General features: G+C 41.4%; 1 protein-coding gene across 1 annotated transcript in view; it reads left to right on the top strand.

Annotated features, from left to right (window-relative positions):
- The window catches only part of CPA6 (carboxypeptidase A6), a gene marked incomplete at its 3' end in the record, with an annotated part of 235567 nt that overhangs the window by 169063 nt on the left and 44646 nt on the right, over positions 1-21858 (top strand). The window contains exons 7-8 of the mRNA XM_080938774.1: positions 19861-19971; positions 20838-20928. Coding sequence (XP_080794900.1) covers positions 19861-19971; positions 20838-20928 — 202 coding nt within the window. The remainder of the gene's footprint in view (positions 1-19860; positions 19972-20837; positions 20929-21858) is intronic.

Genomic DNA, 21858 nt, shown 5'->3' on the forward strand with positions numbered 1-21858 from the left:
GGCATCCATTTCTTAAGGCCTGTAAAGGTTGCTTTTATTTCCTCAGATGATAGAATGAAATGAGAAACATTCCCAAACTGTGTGAATATGAGGCTTGGGCTGAGGCCAGAGCATTTCTTTCTCTGTACTAAGCCTAGGCCTAGGCCTATAAGCTTCTAGCTCCATACAATCTAATTGTACCAGATGATATAAAAATATCTTTTATCCACCTGATGTAATTGTCATTTTGGAGGCTTGCTGCTGAATAGGCTCACCCTTTCTAGCTCTTTCCGAATTCTGGCTGGCTAGTTCAGCTCAGCTGTTCTGTCTCAAACTTCTCTCTAAACTGACTAATTCAATCTGGCTCCTTTCAAATTCTCACTGAATTGTTCTGCTTAGCCTCAGACTAACTCTGTCAATTTATTTTAAACTTCTGGCTCCTTCTTATTCTCTGACTTCAACCACCTCCGCTGACCTGCCCTGAACGGCATGAACTCATGAATGAACTCGGCTCCAGTGCACTGCACTCACTGCCGTGAGTCCCAGCTGACTCTCTCTCTCCCTACGCTGCTCCTGAATAGTTCTCCTGAGAGCTGGGTGTATCCTGTCTCTGACTCATTCTGTCAAATCTGTCTCTGACTCATCACTTTGTCTGCCCCTCAATTGGCCATCATTGTCTGTGGTTAAAATTATATACTAAAGAATTCCAGCAAAAGAGACTAAAGGTCTGTACTAAAGGGATGTCTGCATTCCAACAGGATCGCAAAGACTTAGAAGGCTATGTTTCTGGATTAAAATTCTTCTACAGAGGCCTTAATTGGGAACAGGACTCACACATTTAAGTTGCATGAAAAATATATGAATATTTCACAGGAATGCCATCAACCTTACTCATTTTTCCACCTATATTTGTTCTCTATGACCAGACTTTCTATGGATTCAGTAGACATTTTCTAAGGGTACGTAAGGGGAAATGGTCCATACTTTTTTTTTTTTGATAGGGGCATTCGCTTACTGATTCACAGAAGTATCCTTAATGGACTACAGGATACCACATGGAAAACAACCAGGGGTTCAGACTCCTGTTGATCTCTGTTATATATTTCCACATTTGTTATCTCACAGTGGCCAACCCAGCACCAGCCAGTTCTTCTTTTCCCATTGATCTATCTATAAGGTAAAACCTCCATATGCAAACTAAATGACAACACCGATTGTCACAGGCCAAGTCTCATGAGCCTTTTGAATTGTTTTACTATTTTTACTACCCTTAACTCATCCCATTGGCTGTTTTCCGTCCCCCTTTTGCAGCCATATGGTATCTGTATTATTTGTATTGCCACAGCTACCCATTCTTGTCTGCTGTGTCTGCTACTGCCCATCTGTGTCCCAGGAATCTACAGGCAACAGTAGTATCTCTCCTAGTGACTGTATCTGACTCAGCTGATTGCTCAATAGCCTTAATGGACCGGTCTGAGTGGTATCGGTGATAGGTTTGCAAACGCCATGCCTTGTTGTTGTAAGTACCTAGGCCACCTATGCATACCTGCACAGAGTTTGATTCCGTGCTACACCAGAAAGGGGTTTGATGCCAGAAGAACTTCAGTGCATCCCTTTATTGGAGGAGATGTTTTTTGCAGTCACTGTGGTGGAAGCATTTATGGTCTTCACCTGCTGCAATACTTTGCATACTCTTTGTAACTGCTGTTCTGGTACTGTCACCAACTGTCACCGAGCTTCTCCTGTCCATGACTGATGATCTGAGCCTACACCCCTGTCCTAGGCAAAGTCATTCTCTTGCCTGAAGCCTACTTCTTTGTTCTAGCCTAAAATCAGATTCCTGCCTAAGCTTACTTCCTTGTCCTGGCCCAATGTCAAACTTTTGCCAAGCGACCCCCAAAAGCTCTCCACAGTCTAAACCTCTTCAAGGCCCCATGACATTTTGCCTGTATCTGTGCCTAACATAGCAACACCATGCTGATAACCTGCCAGTTTCTGTCCCCTTCTTCAACAGCTGTGTTGGCTTCTGCACTCCTTGGCAGAGGAACCAGGGTGAGCACTTCTCCATTAAATTGTTTCCCGCAGGAAACCCCTGTGGTGGCTTCTCAGTACAGTCACTTTCATGACAAGTTGATTTAAATTTTTACAAGCTGGAAATTTTGACGGGCGGGGTTGTGTCATTAAGGTCCCTTTCCATTGTCCCAGTGCAAAGTGGAATAGTGTCTTTAGTTCACACAGGCTTCTTTCCTCGTTAACCTGCACGTTTTTCATACCTTTCTTCCTTGAATGCTCATGAACCTCCATGAGCAACAGCCAGGCGGAGGCCTTCATGTTACTCCATCTTGAGATTTTTCTCTACTAAAACAACTTGATCCATTACTTTTGAATTCAGCTTCACCTAAGTTTTCTGGACAGGAGCAAAATGCGGTCATATGTTTTACTAGAATGTAATTCAAGTGACCCCAGTTCCGGTCAGCATTCCCCCCTGAAATCTCAAGAGCAGGAAGTTTACGTGCCCACATTTCTACTGCTCTCAACATTCTATTCTTCCAAACCTCCACAGAAATGTCCCATTAAGTTCTGTTTCCAGCACTTGGCTTTTCCGTGGACCACAAATTCAAACTTTTCCAAATCCTTCCCACTGATAAAGTAGTCCCGAAGGCTTATGAACCACATGGGCAGGTAGTCACAATATCCCCATTTCTCCACACCAGTTTTTTATGTAGCTATTCTTCTGTGTTACTATGACAACCCTTAACCAAAAAGCAACTTAAGGAAAGAAGGGGTTGTTTGGGTTCATGGCCTAAGAAGGTACAGTTCTTCATGGGGAGGAAAGGAAGGTAGTCTGAAGCAGCAAAAGCCTTCTCTGAGTCCACATAGGTCTGGGGAGGCCAGGAAACAGAGAGTAGGTCATACCATATACTCTGTTCCCCATTTTGTTTAGCCAGAAGGATGGTGACACTTGCATTCAAGCCACATCTTCTTTCTATTTTTAAACTTTTCTCGACAGACCCTCACAGATATGCCTGGTACTTCCAAATCCAGTCAGGTTGACAACAGCAATACACCTGACTCAGAAACATGTAGTAGACATGTTTTTTTTTCCTCATATGTAGATTCTGGGGTTGGGAGACAAAATAATGGAGGCTGTACTGGTCACCTTTCTAGTACTGTGATAAAATACCAAGATGACTTGCAAAGGGAGTGCGGTAGCAGGCAAATGTGGCTGCTGAGGGAGCAGCTGAGAGCCCATATCCTAAGCCACAAAACCCACCCCCAGTGACATACTTCCTCCAAACAGGCTCACCAGCTGAGGGCCAAGCATTCAGATGCCAGAGACTATGGGAGACATTTATCATTTGGAGCATCTCAGAGACAATTAGGAAAAGAGAAAAGCAACAGGTGAGATAAGAGAATAATGAAGAGGAAATGGTTATGGTCAGAGTGTGTCACTTGCCTGTAGGAAATGTCACAATGAAACTACCATTTTGTACTATTAATACATATTAATATATGGTTAATATATAAAAATATATTAGGAATAAAATTTTTTAAATTAATCTAAGTGTTACCAACTTGCTTTTGATGATCTTGCAAAAATGACTGAGTAAGTAAGTGGTGCTGAAACCATTGTCATCAAGAGAGAAAGAAAAGTCTCGCCTAAATCTAAGACTTACACACATACAAAAAAAAAAAAAAAAAAATGGACCACAGATTCAAACACAGAAAAGTTATTTGTGATCTAAAAACCAGGCAAAAAGTTCCTAGACTTGACACCAAAAACATACTCTATTTTAGTAAAATTAAAAAAAAAAACAGAAAATTTCACATTATCAAACTAATCAAATTTGAAAGGTTTGCCTTTGAAGAGCCCCATTAAGCTAATGCAAAAGAACAAACTGCAGGCTCGGAGAAAATATATGCAAACCATGGCTCTAAAATGGACTCATATTTGAAATATATAAATTCTACACTTGACAGTAAAAAGCAAGCAATGCAATTAGCTCTCTGAGTCTCTCTCTCTCTCTCTCTCTCTCTCTCTCTCTCTCTCTCTCTCTCTCTCTCTCTCTCTTTCTAATTTCACCACAAAAGTAGATCCACAAATAGAAAGCAAGCCCATGCAAAGGGTGTCAGGAAGCTGAAATCAAAGTGAGATTCCCACTCTGCACCTATCAGAACGAATAAAGCCACATCTGTATAAGATACTAAGCATGTGACGATGATACCGCTCCAAGAGCCAAGGAAGATGCAGGGACCTGAATCGCCTGTGCCCTACACACAGTAAAGGAATGTAGCAGAGCCACGTTTGAAAATAGGTGGCAAGAATGGGCTACCTGCAGAGGAAACCACTATGTGGCGAGAGTAGGTAGTGGGTATCTATCTGGGAAAGAGAAGAAAAGTGTGAGCACTGAAGTGAGGGGGAGCTGGAGACTCAAAGGTGGTGAGGAACGGCCTGATGTGAGTACCCTGCCCTGCCACGTGAGACCAGGGTGAAGCCCCAGTTTGTGCAGCCACCGACAACCGTGTCTAAGCCTGTGGCCATGCAGCAGTTGGGGTCTGCGTTGATGCCCGTACCCCATATCACTAACAAAGGCCATGTGAATTTTCCAGGTCTGGGCTGCTGCCTGGAACCGTTTAGATATCCAAGGGCTGTGCAGAGTTGGCCCCGCCCCTCACTGGCTGTGGCACTTAGGAGACCTTGCCTAGGCAGCACAATATGGCTGGCCCTGGTGGTATGTTGGTGGCCAGGAAAGAGGGAACTGGCCCCAAGGGTACAGGCAATCTAGCCCTGAGCTGGTCTGCCACAGTGGTGTGGACAAGGGAGAGATGCTCCTTTCCCCACCGTTCCTTGCTTTTAGTAGGCAGGAGAGCTGCGCCCACCCTGGGGCATGAGAACGGGGGAGCTATCCCACCCCTCTCCAGCTGTAGCATGTAGGTGAGCTAACCGGGCAGTGCTGCAGAGCTCCCCCTGGTGGTGTGGGTATAGGACAGCTGTCAGACTGACCAAGGCAGCTACCATCCAGGTCCAGACCAACATCTACTCCATCTAGGAACTGCTGGAGTGTGTGAAAGAGCCAGTCTTACAGACTCAAAGCCGCAGGATCCTGACACAGGGCAACAACAGGATAGCGGAGAGGAGTCCTGTGAGGATCCAGTACTGATAGTGTAGCAGAACCCAGAGGCTTCAGAGCAGAACAGTGAGTCATAGCAATGAACATTTGCAAGTGAAGATGTGTAGACACAAGGGTGTGCTGTGACATACTTCAGCTTTCATGATGAGACGGTTTTGTTGTTGTTTGTTTTATTTTTATTTTTTATTTTCTTTGGTGGGAGGGAAGCTTGCAAGGGCAGAGAGAGATCAAAGGAATGAAGAAATGAGTGAGATTGGTGTGCATGAGTCACAAAGAATCAATACAAAAAAGTTTTTAAAAATTAAAATACTTGGCAATCTGTTTGAAAATTAAATACACAACCACCAAGTGACCTAGTGATAACAACTTGGCACTTATCCCAGAGAATTTAAAACTTACGTCCTCTCAAAGTCTATGCACAAATATTTAAAGCAGATTTTTCTATAATAGCCCCAAGGTGGAAGCAATCCAGATGTTGGTCAACAGGCAAATATTCAATTCCAGCATCACCATCTTACTCAATAGTAAACCAAAACAAAGTATCAATACAACCATCACTCCAGAAACAAAGTATCAACCAACCAGCAATCCCAAAACAAACTATCAACTCAACCAGCAATCCAGAAACAAAGTATCAACTCAATCAGAAATCCAGATGAGTCTGGAGAGAACTGTCAGAATGAAAAAGCCCCAACAGCTGTACACTGCCTGATCTGATGTATAGACTGTTCTTAAAGCGACAGAGTCCTGGAAAGGCAGAACATGTTAATGGTTGCTCAGGGTTACGGAGTTAGATGTGAGGGAAACATATGTGACTATAAAAGAATATGAGAGATCCTTGTGCTGGTGCAAATGTTCTGTGTCTTGACTATAAATGTCAACACAAACCGACGATGACATTATACTGTACTTGTGTGAGCTTTTGCCACTGGGGAACATGGAAAGGGGTATGCAATATCTCTGTATTAATACTTACAGTTACATCTGGATTTACATGTATCTCACAGTAAGAATATTATTATAAAAATAGAAGGCTCCCTGTTCCAGATTGGCATTCTCTTGGACCAAGGTACAATACTTTTCCTAGATAATGAGAGGCAGACTTACCCTCACTGTATGTATGGCTCTTACATACAGACTCCAAGGTTTCTGCCATGGTAACAGAATTCTCAAGGCATGGTGTGACTCCATCTGTTTGTTTCTTCTTCGGCCAGCTTGACTGTCCCATGCTGTACCCTGAGAGCTACTTCTGCCTCTGCCCCCATTTTGATCTAGCAGATGGATCTATGGATATTTGTTCTGAAAATACAAAGCCCAGAAAAGAGTTGGATACATGCAAATAAATTGGCTTTTGTAACTGATAGGACTGGGTTACTTTATTACTTTTTAAAAGTGTTTAAATGAAGTCACTAGTAGACAGTGGTTAGTAGGCATTTTAAAACATAAAATGTATTGAATGTGTGGGCTTTGGTGTTTTAAACTGATCAAGTTTAAATTAATTTTGAATATTTAGAGTCATTGCTTTACTGCTTAGTACTGGTACTGGAGATCAAACCCAGGACAGTATGCTTGCTAGGTTAACACACATGCACAAAATACAATCTCCTTTCTGTCCCCAAGCCTCCATCCATCCACCTTTCCCTTCTCTCTCCATCTTTTCCCTCTTCTCTCCCTTTCTGTGATGTAGCTGAGGCTGGACTGTAACGTCCCATCTTCCTGAGTCGGCTTCCCAAGGGCTACAATTACTGGTGTAGAACTTCACACCTGCCTTTCTGCCCCCTTAGTTCATCTTATTACACCACAAGTTTTTACATTATATATAAAAAATTTTTTAAAAAATATTATATAACCTGTCTCTTGCTGCATGGTTGGCAGACTGAGAGAACTCAAGTGCTCGCATATGTACACGGTCCTGGGTTGAGAGTTGAGGAAAAGAGTGGACCAATAACACAGGCTTCCTACTGGGTGCCTACTGAAGATGCTGTCTTCCCCGCAGAAGAATGCCTTAAGGAGCTCTGACTTGGGTCACAAAGTTCCTGCTAACTTGTCAAGGGAAGATGGGATGCAGATGGCATGATTATTAAGTTAAGAATGAGAATCCATACATGAAGAAAACTAGAATACGAGTTCACAACCTGAAGGTCATAATTCTGTAAACATGAACAAACACCATGTACTAGGAAGTGAGAGAGGAAAACCTGAGGGTTGGCAGAGGTCAAAGAACAAAAAAAACAGCAAAACAGATCCATGGGAGAGACACTCACAATTCTTTTTTTTTTTTTTTCTTCCTATTTGCAAAAAGTCATTTGGTGTGATTTGCTCAAATACACTTTGTTAAAATTTTATTTTATACTAACATATAAAACTTAAGAGTTGTGTTTATAGAGTTAAATTATAGTAAAAGTTGTGTCTACTTATAGAGATAAATCGATGCTCTATCATGTATATTTATTTATTTTTTGCATTTTGAGATGGTTTTGGTTTATGGGTTTTTTCACTTAATTTTTATTGGATATATTTTATTTACATTTCAAATGTTATCCCCTTTCTAGGATTCACTTCTATAAAGCTCCTCTCTCATCTCCCCTCCCTCAGCTTCTATGAGGGTGCCTCTCCACCCTCCCATCCTGCCTCTTCGCCCTGACATTCCCCTACACTGGGCACCAAACCTTGGCAGGACCATGGGCTTCTCTTCCCATTGATGTCCAACAATGCCATCCTCTGCTACATATGCAGCTGGAGCCATGGGTCCATCCATGTGTACTCTTTGGATCATGGTTTAGTCCCTGGGAGCTCTGGTTGGTTGGTATTGTTGTTTTTATGGGTTGCAAACCCCTTCAGCTACTTCAATCCTTTCTCTAACTCCCCCATTGGGAGCCCAGTTCTCAGTTCAATGGTTGGTTGTGAGCATCTGCTTCTGTATTTGTCATGATCTGGAAGAGCCTCTCAGGGGACAGCAATATCAGGCTCCTGTCAACATGTATTTCTTGGCCTCAACAATATCATCTGAGTTTGGTGGCTGTATATGGGCTGGATCTCCAGATGGGACAGTATCTGGCTGTCCTTTCCTTCAGTCTCTTCTTCAAATTTTTTCTCCATATTTCCTCCTGAGAATATTTTTGTTCTTCTTCCTAAGAAGAACTGGAGCATCTGCACTTTGGTCATCCTTCTTCTGAGCTTCATGTGCTCTGTGAAACATATCTTGGGTATTCCACTTATCAGTGAGTGCATACCATGGGTGGTTTTTTTGTTGTTGTTGTTTTGTTTTGTTTTTTTGTTTTTGTTTTGTTTTGTTTTTTGGTGTTTTTTTGTTTTGTTTTGTTTTTTTTGGTGATTGGGTTACCTCACTCAGGATGATATTTTCTAGTTCCATCCATTTGCCTAAAAATTTCATGAAGTCATTGTTTTTAATAGCTAAGTAGTTCTCCATTGTGTAAATGTACCACATTTTCTGTATCTACTCCTCTGCTGAAGGACATCTGAGTTCTTTCCAGCTTCTGGCTATTATAAATAAGGCTGCTATGAACATAGTATAACATGTATCCTTGTTATATGTTAGAGTGTCTTTTGGGTATATGCCCAGGAGTGGTATAGCTGGGTTGTCAATGTCCAATTTTCTGAGGAACCTCCAAACTGATTTCTAGAGTGGTTGTACCAGCTTTCAATCTCACCAATAATAGAAGAGTGTTCCTCTTTCTCCACATCCTTGCCAGCATCTGCTATCACCTGAGTTTTTTATCTTAGCCATTCTAACTGGTGTGAGGTGGAATCTCAGGGTTGTTTTTATTTGCATTTCCCTGATGACTAACGATGCTGAACATTTCTTTAGGTGCTTCTCAGCCACTCAGTATTTCTAAGTTGAGAATTCTTTGTTTAGCTCTCTCCATCATATTAATAGAGTTATATGATTCTCTGGAGTCTAACCTGAGTTCTTTGCATATATTAGATATTAGCCCTCTATCAGATGTAGGATTGGCAAAGATCTTTCCCCATTCTGTTGGTTGCTGTTTTTTCCTAATGCCAGTGCTTTGCAATTTTATGAGATCCCATTTGTCTATTCTTGATCTTAGAGCATAAGCCATTGGTGTTCTGTTCAGGAAAATTTCCCCAGTGCCCATGTGTTTGAGTCTCTTCCCCTCTTTCTGTCCTATTAGTTTGAATGTATATGGTTTTATGCGGAGGTTTTTGATCCACTTGGACTTGAGCTTTGTACAGGGTGATAAGAATAAATTGATTTACATTCTTCTACATGCTGACCACCAGTTCGATCAGCACCATTTCCTGAAAATGCTATCTCTTTTCCATTGGATTGGTTTTAGCTCATTTGTCAACAATCAAGCGACCAAAAGTGTGTGGGTTCATTTCTGGGTCCTCAATTTTATTCCATTGATCTACCTGCCTATCTCTGTATCTATACCATACAGTTTTTAATCACTATTTCTCTTTAATACAGATCAGGGATGGTGATTCCTCCAGAAGTTCTTTTATTGAGAATAGTTTTTGACAACTTGGGCTTTTTGTTATACCAAATGAATTTTCAAATTGCTCTTTCTAACTCTATGAAGAATTGAGCTGGAATTTTGATGGGGATTGCTTTGAACTATAGATTGCTTTTGGCAAGATGGCCATTTTACTATATTACTTCTGCCAGTCCATGAGCATGGGAGATCTTTCCATCTTCTGAGATCTTCTTCAATTTCTTTCTTCAGAGACTTGAAGTTTTTGTCACTTGCTTGGTTAGAGTCACACCAAGGTATTTTATATTATTTGTGAAAAGTGTCATTTTCCTAATTTCTTTTTTACCCTGTTTATCCTTTGAGTAGAGAAAGACTACTGATTTATTTGAGTTAATATTTGTATATATTTTATATCCAGCCACTTTGCTGAAGTTTATCAGCTGTAGGAGTTCTCTGGTGAAATTTTTGGGGTCACTTAAGTATACTATCATATCATCTGCAAATCATGATATTTTTTTGACTTCTTCCTTTCCGATTTGTTTCCCTTTGACCTCTTTTTGTTTTCTTATTGCTCCGGCCAGGGCTTTCAGTGCTATATTGAATAGGTAGGGGGAGAGTGGGCATCTTGTCTAGTCCCTGGTTTTAATTGGATTGCTTCAAGTTTCTCTCCATTTAGTTTGATGTTGGTTAATGGTTTGCTGTATCTTGCTTTTACTATGTTTAGGTATGGACCTTGAATTCCTGATCCTTCCATGAAGGGGTGTTGATCAAACACAGCTAACCATTGGTAGTATGTTATCTTGGTACAAAACTTACAAAACCTCCGTCTACAAAATGATGATTCTTTATTCAAAATAAATTGACTTAGAAAAAAAGTAAATAGGTATCCAATACAGTTTTCTTCCTAGTGACACAAAATATTTCAAATATTTGGCTTTATTTAAAAATACAGACTTTCTCAGCCTCCACTTGTCCCACTGGTCATTCTGGGAGGTTCTCAATATAAATTAGGGATAAAAACCAGGTGCCAGGAGATAAGCCGAGAGCTTTCCTTGTGAGCATTAGAACCCACGTTCAGTACCCAGAATCTCTGATTTTAAAGGCTGGGAGGATTCTGAGGACTGCTAGCCTGCCAAGCTAGCCAAATCAGTAGGCCACAGAACCTCGTAAGATCCCTGTCTCAAACACAAGGTGGACAGTTCCTGCAGAATGCTAGCTGAGGTTGGCCCCTGGCCTCAATGTGCACATGTCTGTACACACATGAAGGAACATACACGGGGCAGGGAAGACTGGGGGTGTATTACTAGAATTTATAGAATCAGCATTGGTTTTCATTTCTTCATGAATTCACTGAGTTCATTGTTTGTGCATCTTTCAAACCCTTATTTAGCTAAGTATTTCCTATTCAACAGCCACCTTGGACTCCACCGGCAATAAGCTTTACAGACCAAGCCCTCCCCTGCTGTTTCCTGACAAAGTCTCTCTTGCTCTAAACAGTTCTTCCCCTCTCTTGAGTCTTACCTAGCGTTTTTGCTGAGGTGCCCCCACGTTGGTGCTGAACTGTGCTTCCTTTCTAAGTCATTTTACTCCACAGTGCTCCAAAGAATGCTATTCCTGACTGATGGTGGTTATGACCTTCCTGTGGTTCAGTTGTGACACTCTTAGCCCTCCCGGGGAGCCTTTCATTGAATGTGTGATTTTTTTTATATATACAAGTGATTCTACTAGGAATAAAAACAGTAATAAAAGAAATCTTCAAAGCTACTTTTTCTAAAGAGCCAATAACCCTGGTCTAAAATGATGACCCTTTATTTCAGGTTCTCTTGGAGCTTGAAGCAACATCTAACCAGATTCAAAAGTAGTGAAGAGAAGGCAAAGTCTTCAGTATGGCTGTGTCCCACCAAACAAAAGCCTTGGTGGTTTTATCTTTTATCTTAAACCACACATTTTTTGGTAAATTCTGATTTGTGGTGTGTATATATTTAAGGGGACCCAAAGCAGTCTTGGTACATAGCAAATTCTAAATATATCAGTTCTTTCACAACCTAGATGAATACCATTTCTATCTTTTATTTCCTGAAGAATATAATGTTTAAAACTTTGATATCTCTTCTGCACAGAACTTAAAATCTGCTTTCGTAAAACATTTCAGACATAGTGGAGCCAGTGAGTACAGTTCCGAGGACTGGCCACACTAAGGCCTGTGGTGCGTGGTTTTGTGTCTGGCTGTCAGATGCCTATGTCGGTCCCATAAACAACAGTTATACGAGAAATTAAACTCATCAAGTCCAGATGCAATTGGATTAGTGGGCACCTCTTTCTCTGCGATGGTGCATGTTGATTTCTAATAAGGGGTCCACACGTTCAAATAAAAGCAAACACTTCCAGTAGACACACGGTCATAGCTCTGTAGAATACTAAACCACAGAAAAGGGAAGGACGGCAGACAAGCAGCCTCTCAATCACCCTGCTCCTGGGTCACCGTACGGTGCTCATTCTTGCTTTGTCTGACCAGATGGAGAATGGCTACGGTCCTTAGGGAGTTACAGAAATCACAAATATACCATGTGCCTTACAATGGCACCCTGATTGGTGTACAGCGGAAGAATGCACACTCGCAAGTGTTCCAGATCAAACCCACTCCAGAATACAACACTGAGGAACAACAGTCTCGGTTAATATTCAGAAGTAAGGATCTTTAAAATAAAAGACGGCATTATACATAGAACAAAAGGTGACTTTTCGGTAAAACCCACCAACCCTAAACGTTAAAAAAATTAGCTTTCCATAAGTTTCAGTGATTAAAGCAGTTTATGGTTGTATAGTACAAGTACAGGATGAATGACATAAAGATTATATAGTAAACATAGTCTAATACACAGAGACCCTACATTCAGTACTTCCAGGTTGCATGTTGTTTTCAAGGACAAATGGAGCATTCACAAAAACTGATAATACTCTAGGTCACAAAGTACTGATGAACCCAAACAACCCTTCTCAAATCATACTGGCGGTGGCGGTGGAGATGGTACTCCTCACTACCTGCCCCAATGTTCTGGGTTCTTTAATGAAAGATAGACACACACACACACACACACACACACACACACACACACACACACACAACCTTATTTTTAATATGCCTAAAACAGCTCAATGGCTGGGCCACTTCCAAGCCTCCACGTGGCTAACACACTCCCCTCCAATATTCCTGACTTATTACTTAGTGAAACCTATATTCCATCTTGGCTCACCCGAACGCAGATCTGCAGCCCTCTCAGAATGACTTCCACAGCACCTACATGACAACTGTTCTCTGTCTGGCACCTCTTAGTCTACTCCTTTCCCGGGCATGGAAGCTCTCTCTCCCCCTCCTGCTCCTTCCTGGGTCCCTTGCCAGGAATCCTAAGATCACACCTCTGTCTCCCTGCTCTGCCATTGGCTGCTAGCAACATTACTTACCAATCAAAACCAACTGGGGGCAGGGTCCTTCAAAGTCTTCCGTGCAGACAGGCAGATTCTCATGCAATTCGGGGTGGGGGTGGGGTGGGGGAGACAAATTAAACCCAAAGCAAGGCTAAGACTGTTCTCTAACATAGGTAGAAATTTCTCTAAATATAATGCAATCGTTACAAAGTTCCTTTTAAGATCTTTTTTTTAAAGGTCAGATTTTTAAAAACAAAACATTTATTATAACTTGTGTTTTAAATAAAGCAAGAATCTTTTCCTAGGACAGAATAGTAAAGTTACTGCGTATAAAAGTATGCAGAGGGAACTGAAAAGCTAGCTCAGCAGTTCAGAGCACTTGCTCTGGTCCCAGCACCCACCTCAGGTAGCTCACGATGGCCTTTAACACTAGGGATCTGGTTCCCTCTGGTCTCTGTGGGTACCTGCACACCACGCCAAGAAAAATAATAAATCTTTTTTAAAACGTATAGGCTACAACAATGTTAGTACAGGGAAAGGTTCTAACGTAGAGCAAATGTGTTAATAGAGTGAAACCTCGAAGTTAGTGCACCATGCCTCAGTTCAAAAAATTAGCAAAGAAAAGAGATAAAGAAATGGTGAAGCAGATGACGGTATCAAAGGAAAAAAATGCATTTATCCTGTAAGGACATTCTTTCCTGTTTAATTCATTTCTTCACTTGGCCCAAATAAGTATAAGGCTGATTGATTAAATATATTTTTAAATATTCCTCAAATCACAACAGACTCATACCACCATTGTATTAAAACCAACAGAATGAGCTCTATCCCAAGAATTCAAGGATGGTTTAACAATTTTTAAAGTGTTTGAAGTGAAGAAACAGCATCATCACAACAGAATTAACATGTTTACACATGCACAAAAATTACAAAAATTACATGCTCAAATTCAACATCTGTTAACAACAGAGACAAATAATAAAAAAAGTTGATGGGGGTGTTTTTTGGTTTTTTGTTTGTTTTTTTTTTTTTTTTTTTTTTTTTTTGCATGACTGGCCTTGTTTTCAGAATCAGTGTGAAGGACAAAAGATCAAAAAGAGTCAAGATACTAGACCGGAGAGATGTCTCAGCTGCTCAAGTGACTCCTTCTCACTGAGCAAACTTTTTTAATTGCATGGAGTCTGATCACCAGAACCCATGTCAAAATATTAATTAAATAAATAAGAAGCTGGGAAGCCAGGTGTGACTGCACACCTGTAACCTTGCTGCCCAGCTGGCCTGGTCCATTTGGCATGTTCCAGGAGTCAGAGACCCTGTCTCAAAATCCGAGGTAGACAGCACACGAGAGTGACTACTGAGGTTGATCTCTGGCCTACACAGACACAGAAACACTCACATACACATGTTCATGCATGCCCTCGAACACACACACAGACATACACATAAACAACAAGATTCTGACTCAAATTTTAGTGAAAAAAGATATATGGAAGTAGTGTATAAGAACAGTAATTGCAACTTAAAATCAAATGCCAAGTACAACCTAACTGTCCATCAGCAAAGTAAGGAATGAAATGTGTGGACCTATACTATAATACATTAGCAGGTGTAATTAATAAACTCTTACCTTATATATGCTGGGGAAATGAGCCCATGTATTGATACATTACAATTTTATTTCTATAACATTTAGGGTATACACACAGTATTACATACTATTTATTAATTTTTATTATAGCAAAGACACATAACATTGCATGGAAATTATAATTTTCTACTTAGGTTAAGGACTGCATTGGGAGGAGGAAAATGAGACCTGAAAGTAGCAAAGGGATCATTGGTTTTATATGCCACAGTTTGTCTTAAACATCTGGTAAAAATGTAAGTATAATATCCCTTCCCATACTTCATATACTTGCTGAAAATAGAATTTTAAATAATTTCTTAGTAACATAAGTCAACAATGCCAATAAGAAATATAAAAAGTCTTTGTAACACAAATCCCAAAGGAGGGGACTCTCAGTAAGCTAGAGGCCAGCCTGAGCCACAGAGTAAGACCTTGTCTCCAGACAAACAAGCAAATATAAGCCTGTGTCATGACATATATGTTGTATGTTATAACAGTGTATAATGTAAACATGGCATACCACAGCTTGTGAAATATGCCAAAAGCTATCCTAAAAGTGTATGTTATAGAAATACATGTTCTCATTGAAAAGAAAGCAGATATTATAGAAATACGTGCTCACATTAAAAAGAAAGCAGAGCTGGGGATGTGGCTCAGCTGTATAATCCTCAACCCAGCAACAGGGACGTAGCTCAACAGCATGAAGGTTGCCCAGCAATGCACAAGGACCCCGCCATGACCACATCCGCTAAGATATGCTTCCAGAGTTGGGAAAACACCAACTAAGATTGGGTCATGAAGAAATTAAGATACTGAACAGATGAATAACAATTAAAAATACTGAAAAGGTGATTGAAAAGCTTCCAACAAAGAAACATCAAGATCAGTTGATTTCACAACTGAATTCTACCAAACAGTCCAAGAATTCTTGCCTATATGAGTGTACATGTGTCTTTATGTGTGTGTGTTTATGTGCACACTTGCCATAATCAAATATGGAAGTCAGAAGAAAACTTTAGGGTATGTCTGTCTCTCTGTGTGTGTGTGTGTGTGTGCGTGTGCCTGTGTTCGTGTGTTTATGTGTTTATGCAAGTCAGAAGAAAGCTTTAGGGAGTAGGTTCTCTCTTTGCACTGTGGGATCCAGAGATCAAAGTTGGATTGTCAGTCCTGCACAGCAAGTCATTTTACTCATTGAACCATCTTGTCAACCAAAAACCTATTTAAATTCTTCAAAACGCAGAACAAGAGGGAATATTGCCAAACAAACTTGATGAAGCCAACATCACTTTGATCTTTGAATTGAAGACATAGACAGAAGCTGGTGCCTCTTATGAACACTGATGCAAAAAAAAAAAAAAAAAAAAAATCATCCATAAGATGTTGACCAGCGCTAACCTACAACACATCAAAAGATTATATGCCGTGATAAAATGGGACTAACTCCTGGTGTTCTAGGCAGGCTCTTAAAAAAATACAAGTCAATCAGTGCATCTCACTACAAACTGAAAGATTATACCAACAGGATTGTCTCAACTGACCGAGGAAAAAGCATTTGGGAAAGTTCAGCATCCTTGATTTTAAAAGTAGTTCGGGTTTAGAAGGAAAGTTCTGCAGCATAAATGTCTTTCATGGAAACTTTCTCACTGCTATCATAAGCAGTGGGAAAGAACAGGAAGGTTTTCTGCTAAGACCTAGCGCAGCATAGGATGCCTATGCTGACTATGTCTATTCTACATGACACTGAATGTCCTAGAAAAGTGAGGAGCTATAAAAAGCCAATAAAAAGTATCTACATGGAAAAGGACAGAGCAACACCACCTCCCTTCTCAAAGACATGACTCCACATGTGGAAAACACACCTTACACATGTTCACACGTAAGTAATCACAGCTACCATGTTAATGAACTCTCCCACTGACCTCATTCCTCAGAATGCAGTATTATCAGGGTGAGCCTGTCACTTCATGCCCTGGGGAAGTTGGGAGTGGCCCCAGGTTCTTCTTCCCCATCTATCCCCAGAGAGGTGACTCTTTTTTTGCACCAAAGTGGCAGCTGGGTCAGTGCTAGGGATCAGAGTGGCTCTAGGTGGAAGGGCACCTCCATCTGCTTCTCCCTGGTTTTGACAGTGTTAGCGTCTGTGAAGAGACAATATTCTCTCTAAAGCAATAAGGGGGTGATGTGTCTTGCTGCTGGCCCCTGAGCTCCCTTCCCTCTTGCCATTGTGGTGGTGTTGGAGGGGTGGGAGAGACTCCCATTGTGACTGAATGTAACCTCCCCTGCCACAGCCAATGCAGGGAAGGAGGGGGGCCATGTCTCTTCCCCTTCCCCCAGCTAAGGAGACTTTGAACTTGAGGGCCATGAGCCTGAAGAGGCCTTAACCCTGTGAGGAAGTGTAGGGAGAGCCCTCTCCCACCCCATCCCCTCCAAGAGTGCTCAATGTTTTCAAGCCCTGAGCCCCTAGCCCAGGGACTCAGGTACCACCACCCCCATCTTAATCCTTTCCCCACCCTGCTGCTCCACCCTGCCCCCTTGGGGTTCAGGGTAGTGTAGGTGTCCTGTGTATCCCAATTTACCCTTCCTCTACCCTATGTGACTTCCCTACTACCCACTCTCGTAAATACTCCCAAGAAAACTTGGTGTGTTCTCCCACAAAAGGCTCAAGCCATTCCCAAGCACTGTCTTGTGCTTGTGGTTCAAGTCATGAGCTCCCGGCTTCTACCCCTTCCACCTTATCTGTCACTTGCTACCATGCTGCCCTGCCGTGATAGACTCTTATCCCTCGGGAACCACTAGCCAATTAAATGCTTTATTCTACAAGTGGCCTTGCTTATTGTGTTTTATTACAGCAGTGGAAAACAAACCAATATAGCTTGTTTTAAAAAAAATAATAAAGTCAAATTTCCGGTATTTGTATAGTGAAGACATTAGTTAATAAAACTTTTATTTATGCTTGGAAGTTCTATTGATTTTAGCTGGCCACCAAATTATTCTTGAGCCCAAAATTTAAAGAACAAGAAGGCTTAGGTTTTACTTTATTTTATGTTATTTTTGAGACAGGGTATGTAGCCCTACCTAGCCTGGAATCTACTATGTATGTAGTAGGTTAGTCTGTCCTGTTCTATCCACCTATCTCTGCCTTCTAAGTGCTGGGATTAAAGTTGTGTGTCACCACACCCCCCCCAAAAAAAAAAGAATAAAAATATAAGGACCACATGAGGAGCAGGATGGGATGGTTAGTTTTTTGTCGACTTGATACAACCTAAACATACCTGGAAGAGAGAATCTCAGCTGAGGAACTGGCTCCCTCAGATCAGCCTGAAGCTGATCTGTAGGACATTTTCCTGACTGATGCAGATGAGCACTGCCCACTGTGGGCGGTGGCACATCCGGGCACCTGGTGGTCATGAGTTGTATAGGGATCCAGTCGGAAGAACCGGTCATAAGAGTAAACCCGGAAGCAGTGTTCCATGGGCCCCTGGTGACTAACCTCTAATGACATATGAGGGAAAGCCAAATACAACCTTTCCTCCACTAGCTGCTTGAAGCCAAGGTCTTGGTCACATTAACAGCAAACTAGAACTAGGGGAGTGGACATTTCATCAACAGGGTGCAAATTTCAGCTCGAAAGTCCTAGAGGCCACCCATGTCACACAGCGCCTGCCGTTAACAGTGCCCCCATCGTATCTTCCACTCTTTCTAAACGGCTATAACTCATCTTAGATGTTCTCACAGCACAAGGCATGGTGAGGGCCACAGGAAGCTTTCTGAGGCCATGGGTGTGTGAGGCGCAGATGATGCCGATAGGTTCGCAAAGCTGTAAATGAAGCAAAATGTGTACATTAGATATACACAGCTTTCTGTATGTTATTCACACCGAGTAAAGTGGAGCTATGCTTAGGCACTTTGAATTACACTCTTAGTATTTTTTTTTTGTTTTGTTTTGTTTTTTAAACAACCTAAATAGGTATTAAATGGAACGACTCCTTCCCACACACGGCACTCTGGTCCTACCCCCCAGAGACACCCATTGTTAGAAACCTCCTGTGTGTTTCCAAGTTATTCCATAGAGAAATAAACATGCATCAAAAAGGACTCTTTAAGCAATATAAGTAAAATAGTTATGTTTTGCAGCCTGATTCAGTATAGACTGTGGTATTCTGTTTGAGCCCAAAATTATAATGCAAAGTCCCCAGATGTGACATCAAATTTAAGTAAAACCCAGTCATAAGAACAAGATCTCGAGTTGGGGAAGCAGCTTAGTTGGAAGAGGACAAGGACCTGAAGGGAGTCCTTAGAACCTCACTTTTTAAAGGGCTGGGTGTATACGTGGAACACACCTGTAATCCCAGCCCTCAGGAAGTAGAGCAGCTGGAATTTACTAGCCAACCGATGTAGCCTACTTGGAAAGTTCCAGGTCAATCAGACCGTATCTTAAAAAATAATCAAGGTGAACAGCATCTGAGGAATGGCAGTTTTCACTGTCCTCTGGCTTGCACTTAAATGTGCACACATGTGCACCTTCACAGATTTAAACATATGCACAGAGAACAAGACCCCAGGGGCTCTATAATGATGAGAAGAACGTGTCATCCACTAAACTCTCCCAAGAGAGTTCAGGAGCAAACGGAGTAAGTTCTGAGACTGGAGGCGTGTGACACCATGTGTGGTGTGATGTGTCAGGGCAGGCCCTCAACCACATCATAATAAATAGTTGATTGTTTTGGCCAAAAGTAAATGGAATCTAAAATTAACATATTTTATTTATTGATTGATTCACATATACACTTATTTATATATTCAGTTATACATTATATTCATATAAATGTTCCTGGGATGCAGATCAGAGGGTAAGTACTTGCCTAGTATGTACAAGGTCCTAGGTTTAATTTCCAGCACCAGAAAAAAAATAAAAACTGTATAATTGTTACTTTAATGAAAGCTGAAACGCCAGAAGAAGTTACTTGCTTACTCTTTTTATTGACTCTACTAATAAACTGATAATCAAGAGTCGTTATTATTGGTAAGAAAGTATAAATGTTGGGATTATTACCAGTGATGGTGGTAATCAAGAGTGTCATTCAGAAAAAAAGAACAGAGCACAGTTCACGTCAGCTTGTTACCTTTCAGTCCAGCATGTATGGTCGGTCTTTCTCTGAGCCGTAAGAATCTCTCACACGTTTTCCCCTTAAACTCTCTTTTTGGTATCCAGCCCTAAGGAAACGTCTCCTTTGTCTTTCAGGTCATTCTGACCTATAAGACTGACCCAGCCATGAGAAAAATGCTGAATCATCTGTATTTCTATGTCATGCCCGTGTTTAATGTCGATGGGTACCATTTCAGCTGGACACATGTAAGTTGCTCTGCCTAACCAATTGAGAAGGGGACTGAATAGGTCATAAGAAAGCGATGAGCCAGGAAAGGAGTTTGCTGGTCAGCCCATTACTAATGAATCCAAGAAACATGAGAAGCTTCCTCCTCAATCATGTTCATAATGTGCTTTCATATGAGATTTCATAGAAATAAAGACTTCTCTTTCCAAACGAATAAAAAATTTACCAACCTCCTTTAATCTATTAGGTTAGACTATAAAGATAACCCAAGCAAGATGGGGGTGAAAATGACCAAAATACTGCTATCAAAGTGTTTAAGAAAAAGAAAGAGTCAAAAATATAGGAGACATCGGACGGTGTTAGAAGGCAGAACGTGAGACTGGGTCTGGGCTGATTCTCTGTCTTCTCCTAGCTGGTTTATGCATGGTAAGATGCACCCCAAAGTACTGTGGTGTCTTTACCCAGTGAGCAACTAGAATGCATAAATCCTTTGTGATGATTGGATTTTAACTCTAACATAATACAATCTAGAGTCACATGGGAACTAGACCAGGTTGGTCTGTGGGCACGTCTGAGTGGGATTACTGTGATTGTAACATCATGTAAGAAGACCTAGCCCACCTTGGGCAGTACTGTTTCAGGAACTGGGCCCTGGACCGGATAAGAGAAGAGACTGCAAAGTGCTAAACAAGCAAGGATGGATTTATTCTCTTTGCTCAATGAGATTTGACTTCCCCAAAAATGACAGGCTGCAGCCTTGTAATCCAAGCCAACCCTTTCTCCTCTGAGCTCCCTTTTGAAAGGGTATGTTTATCACAGCAGGCAAAATAAAACTAGAACACGTTTCAGGCACCTTCTTCTCCGCTAATGTTTTAATCATGTCTAGGATCGATTCTGGAGAAAGACCCGGTCAAGAAACTCTAAGTTCCGTTGCCGAGGAGTTGATGCCAACCGCAACTGGCAAGTGAAATGGTGTGGTGAGTGTGACGCGGCTGCATTTCAGAACCTAGAACCCCACGGGTACGGGCTGGGCAGGACTCCTCTGAGAGGCAGATGCATGTATGCTGGTGAAATCCGCACAGAGGAGGTATGCCTCAGAAGGGGAAGCTCCTGGATTTTAAGCACTACAAATAGATAAGCAAATAAATGAAAATGAAAAAAATTAAAAAAGACATGGGAGGGGTTGGAGAGATGACTCAGCAGTTAAAAACACTGGCTGCCCTTCCAGAGGTCATGAGTTCAATTCCCAGAATCCACAAATGGCTCACAACCATTTGTAATTGGATCCAATGCCCTCTTGTGGTGTGTCAGCAACAGGGTGCTCATCCACATAAATAAATAAATCTTTTTTTTAAGACATTGTTAACACTATGGCTATAATTTGCTAAAGAAGGCAAAAGGTGTCTGATATATAAACGAAAATTAAAGTTTTGCACTCATCAATCTAATCCTGAAAATTAAAAATTTGAGCACAGATAAAAGCTTGAGAAATACTTGCCTTTGATAAAACTTGTGTGAACTGGTTCAGTGACTCCATTAACGCCGTCAGAGCAATACTGATGCTGAGCACACCTACGGCAAGCAAAGCTGTGCTGTCCTTGGCTGGAGTTCACCACCCTGCCACCGAGCCCTTCGCTGGACACTCACACTGGAAAGCGAGTTCTCTACGTGCCACCCCATTATTTCTCATACAGGAGGAGAGTGTCATTTTCTGAAAGAAATCCTTTTGCAGGATGAAGAGGCAGGCAGGGATTGGGAGGGAATAAGAAACGCCACTCGCTGGAATCCTTGGAGCAGAAACAGGAGGAGAAAAAATTATTCTGCAATTGCCCAAAGATGCCCACTTGCAGAACCTAAAATTAAGTCCTTCGAAATACAGACCACAGAAATCCATCCATTCTACCATG

Source organism: Micromys minutus, assembly GCF_963924665.1.
Source record: "Micromys minutus genome assembly, chromosome: 26".
NCBI classification, from domain to species: Eukaryota; Metazoa; Chordata; class Mammalia; order Rodentia; family Muridae; genus Micromys; species Micromys minutus.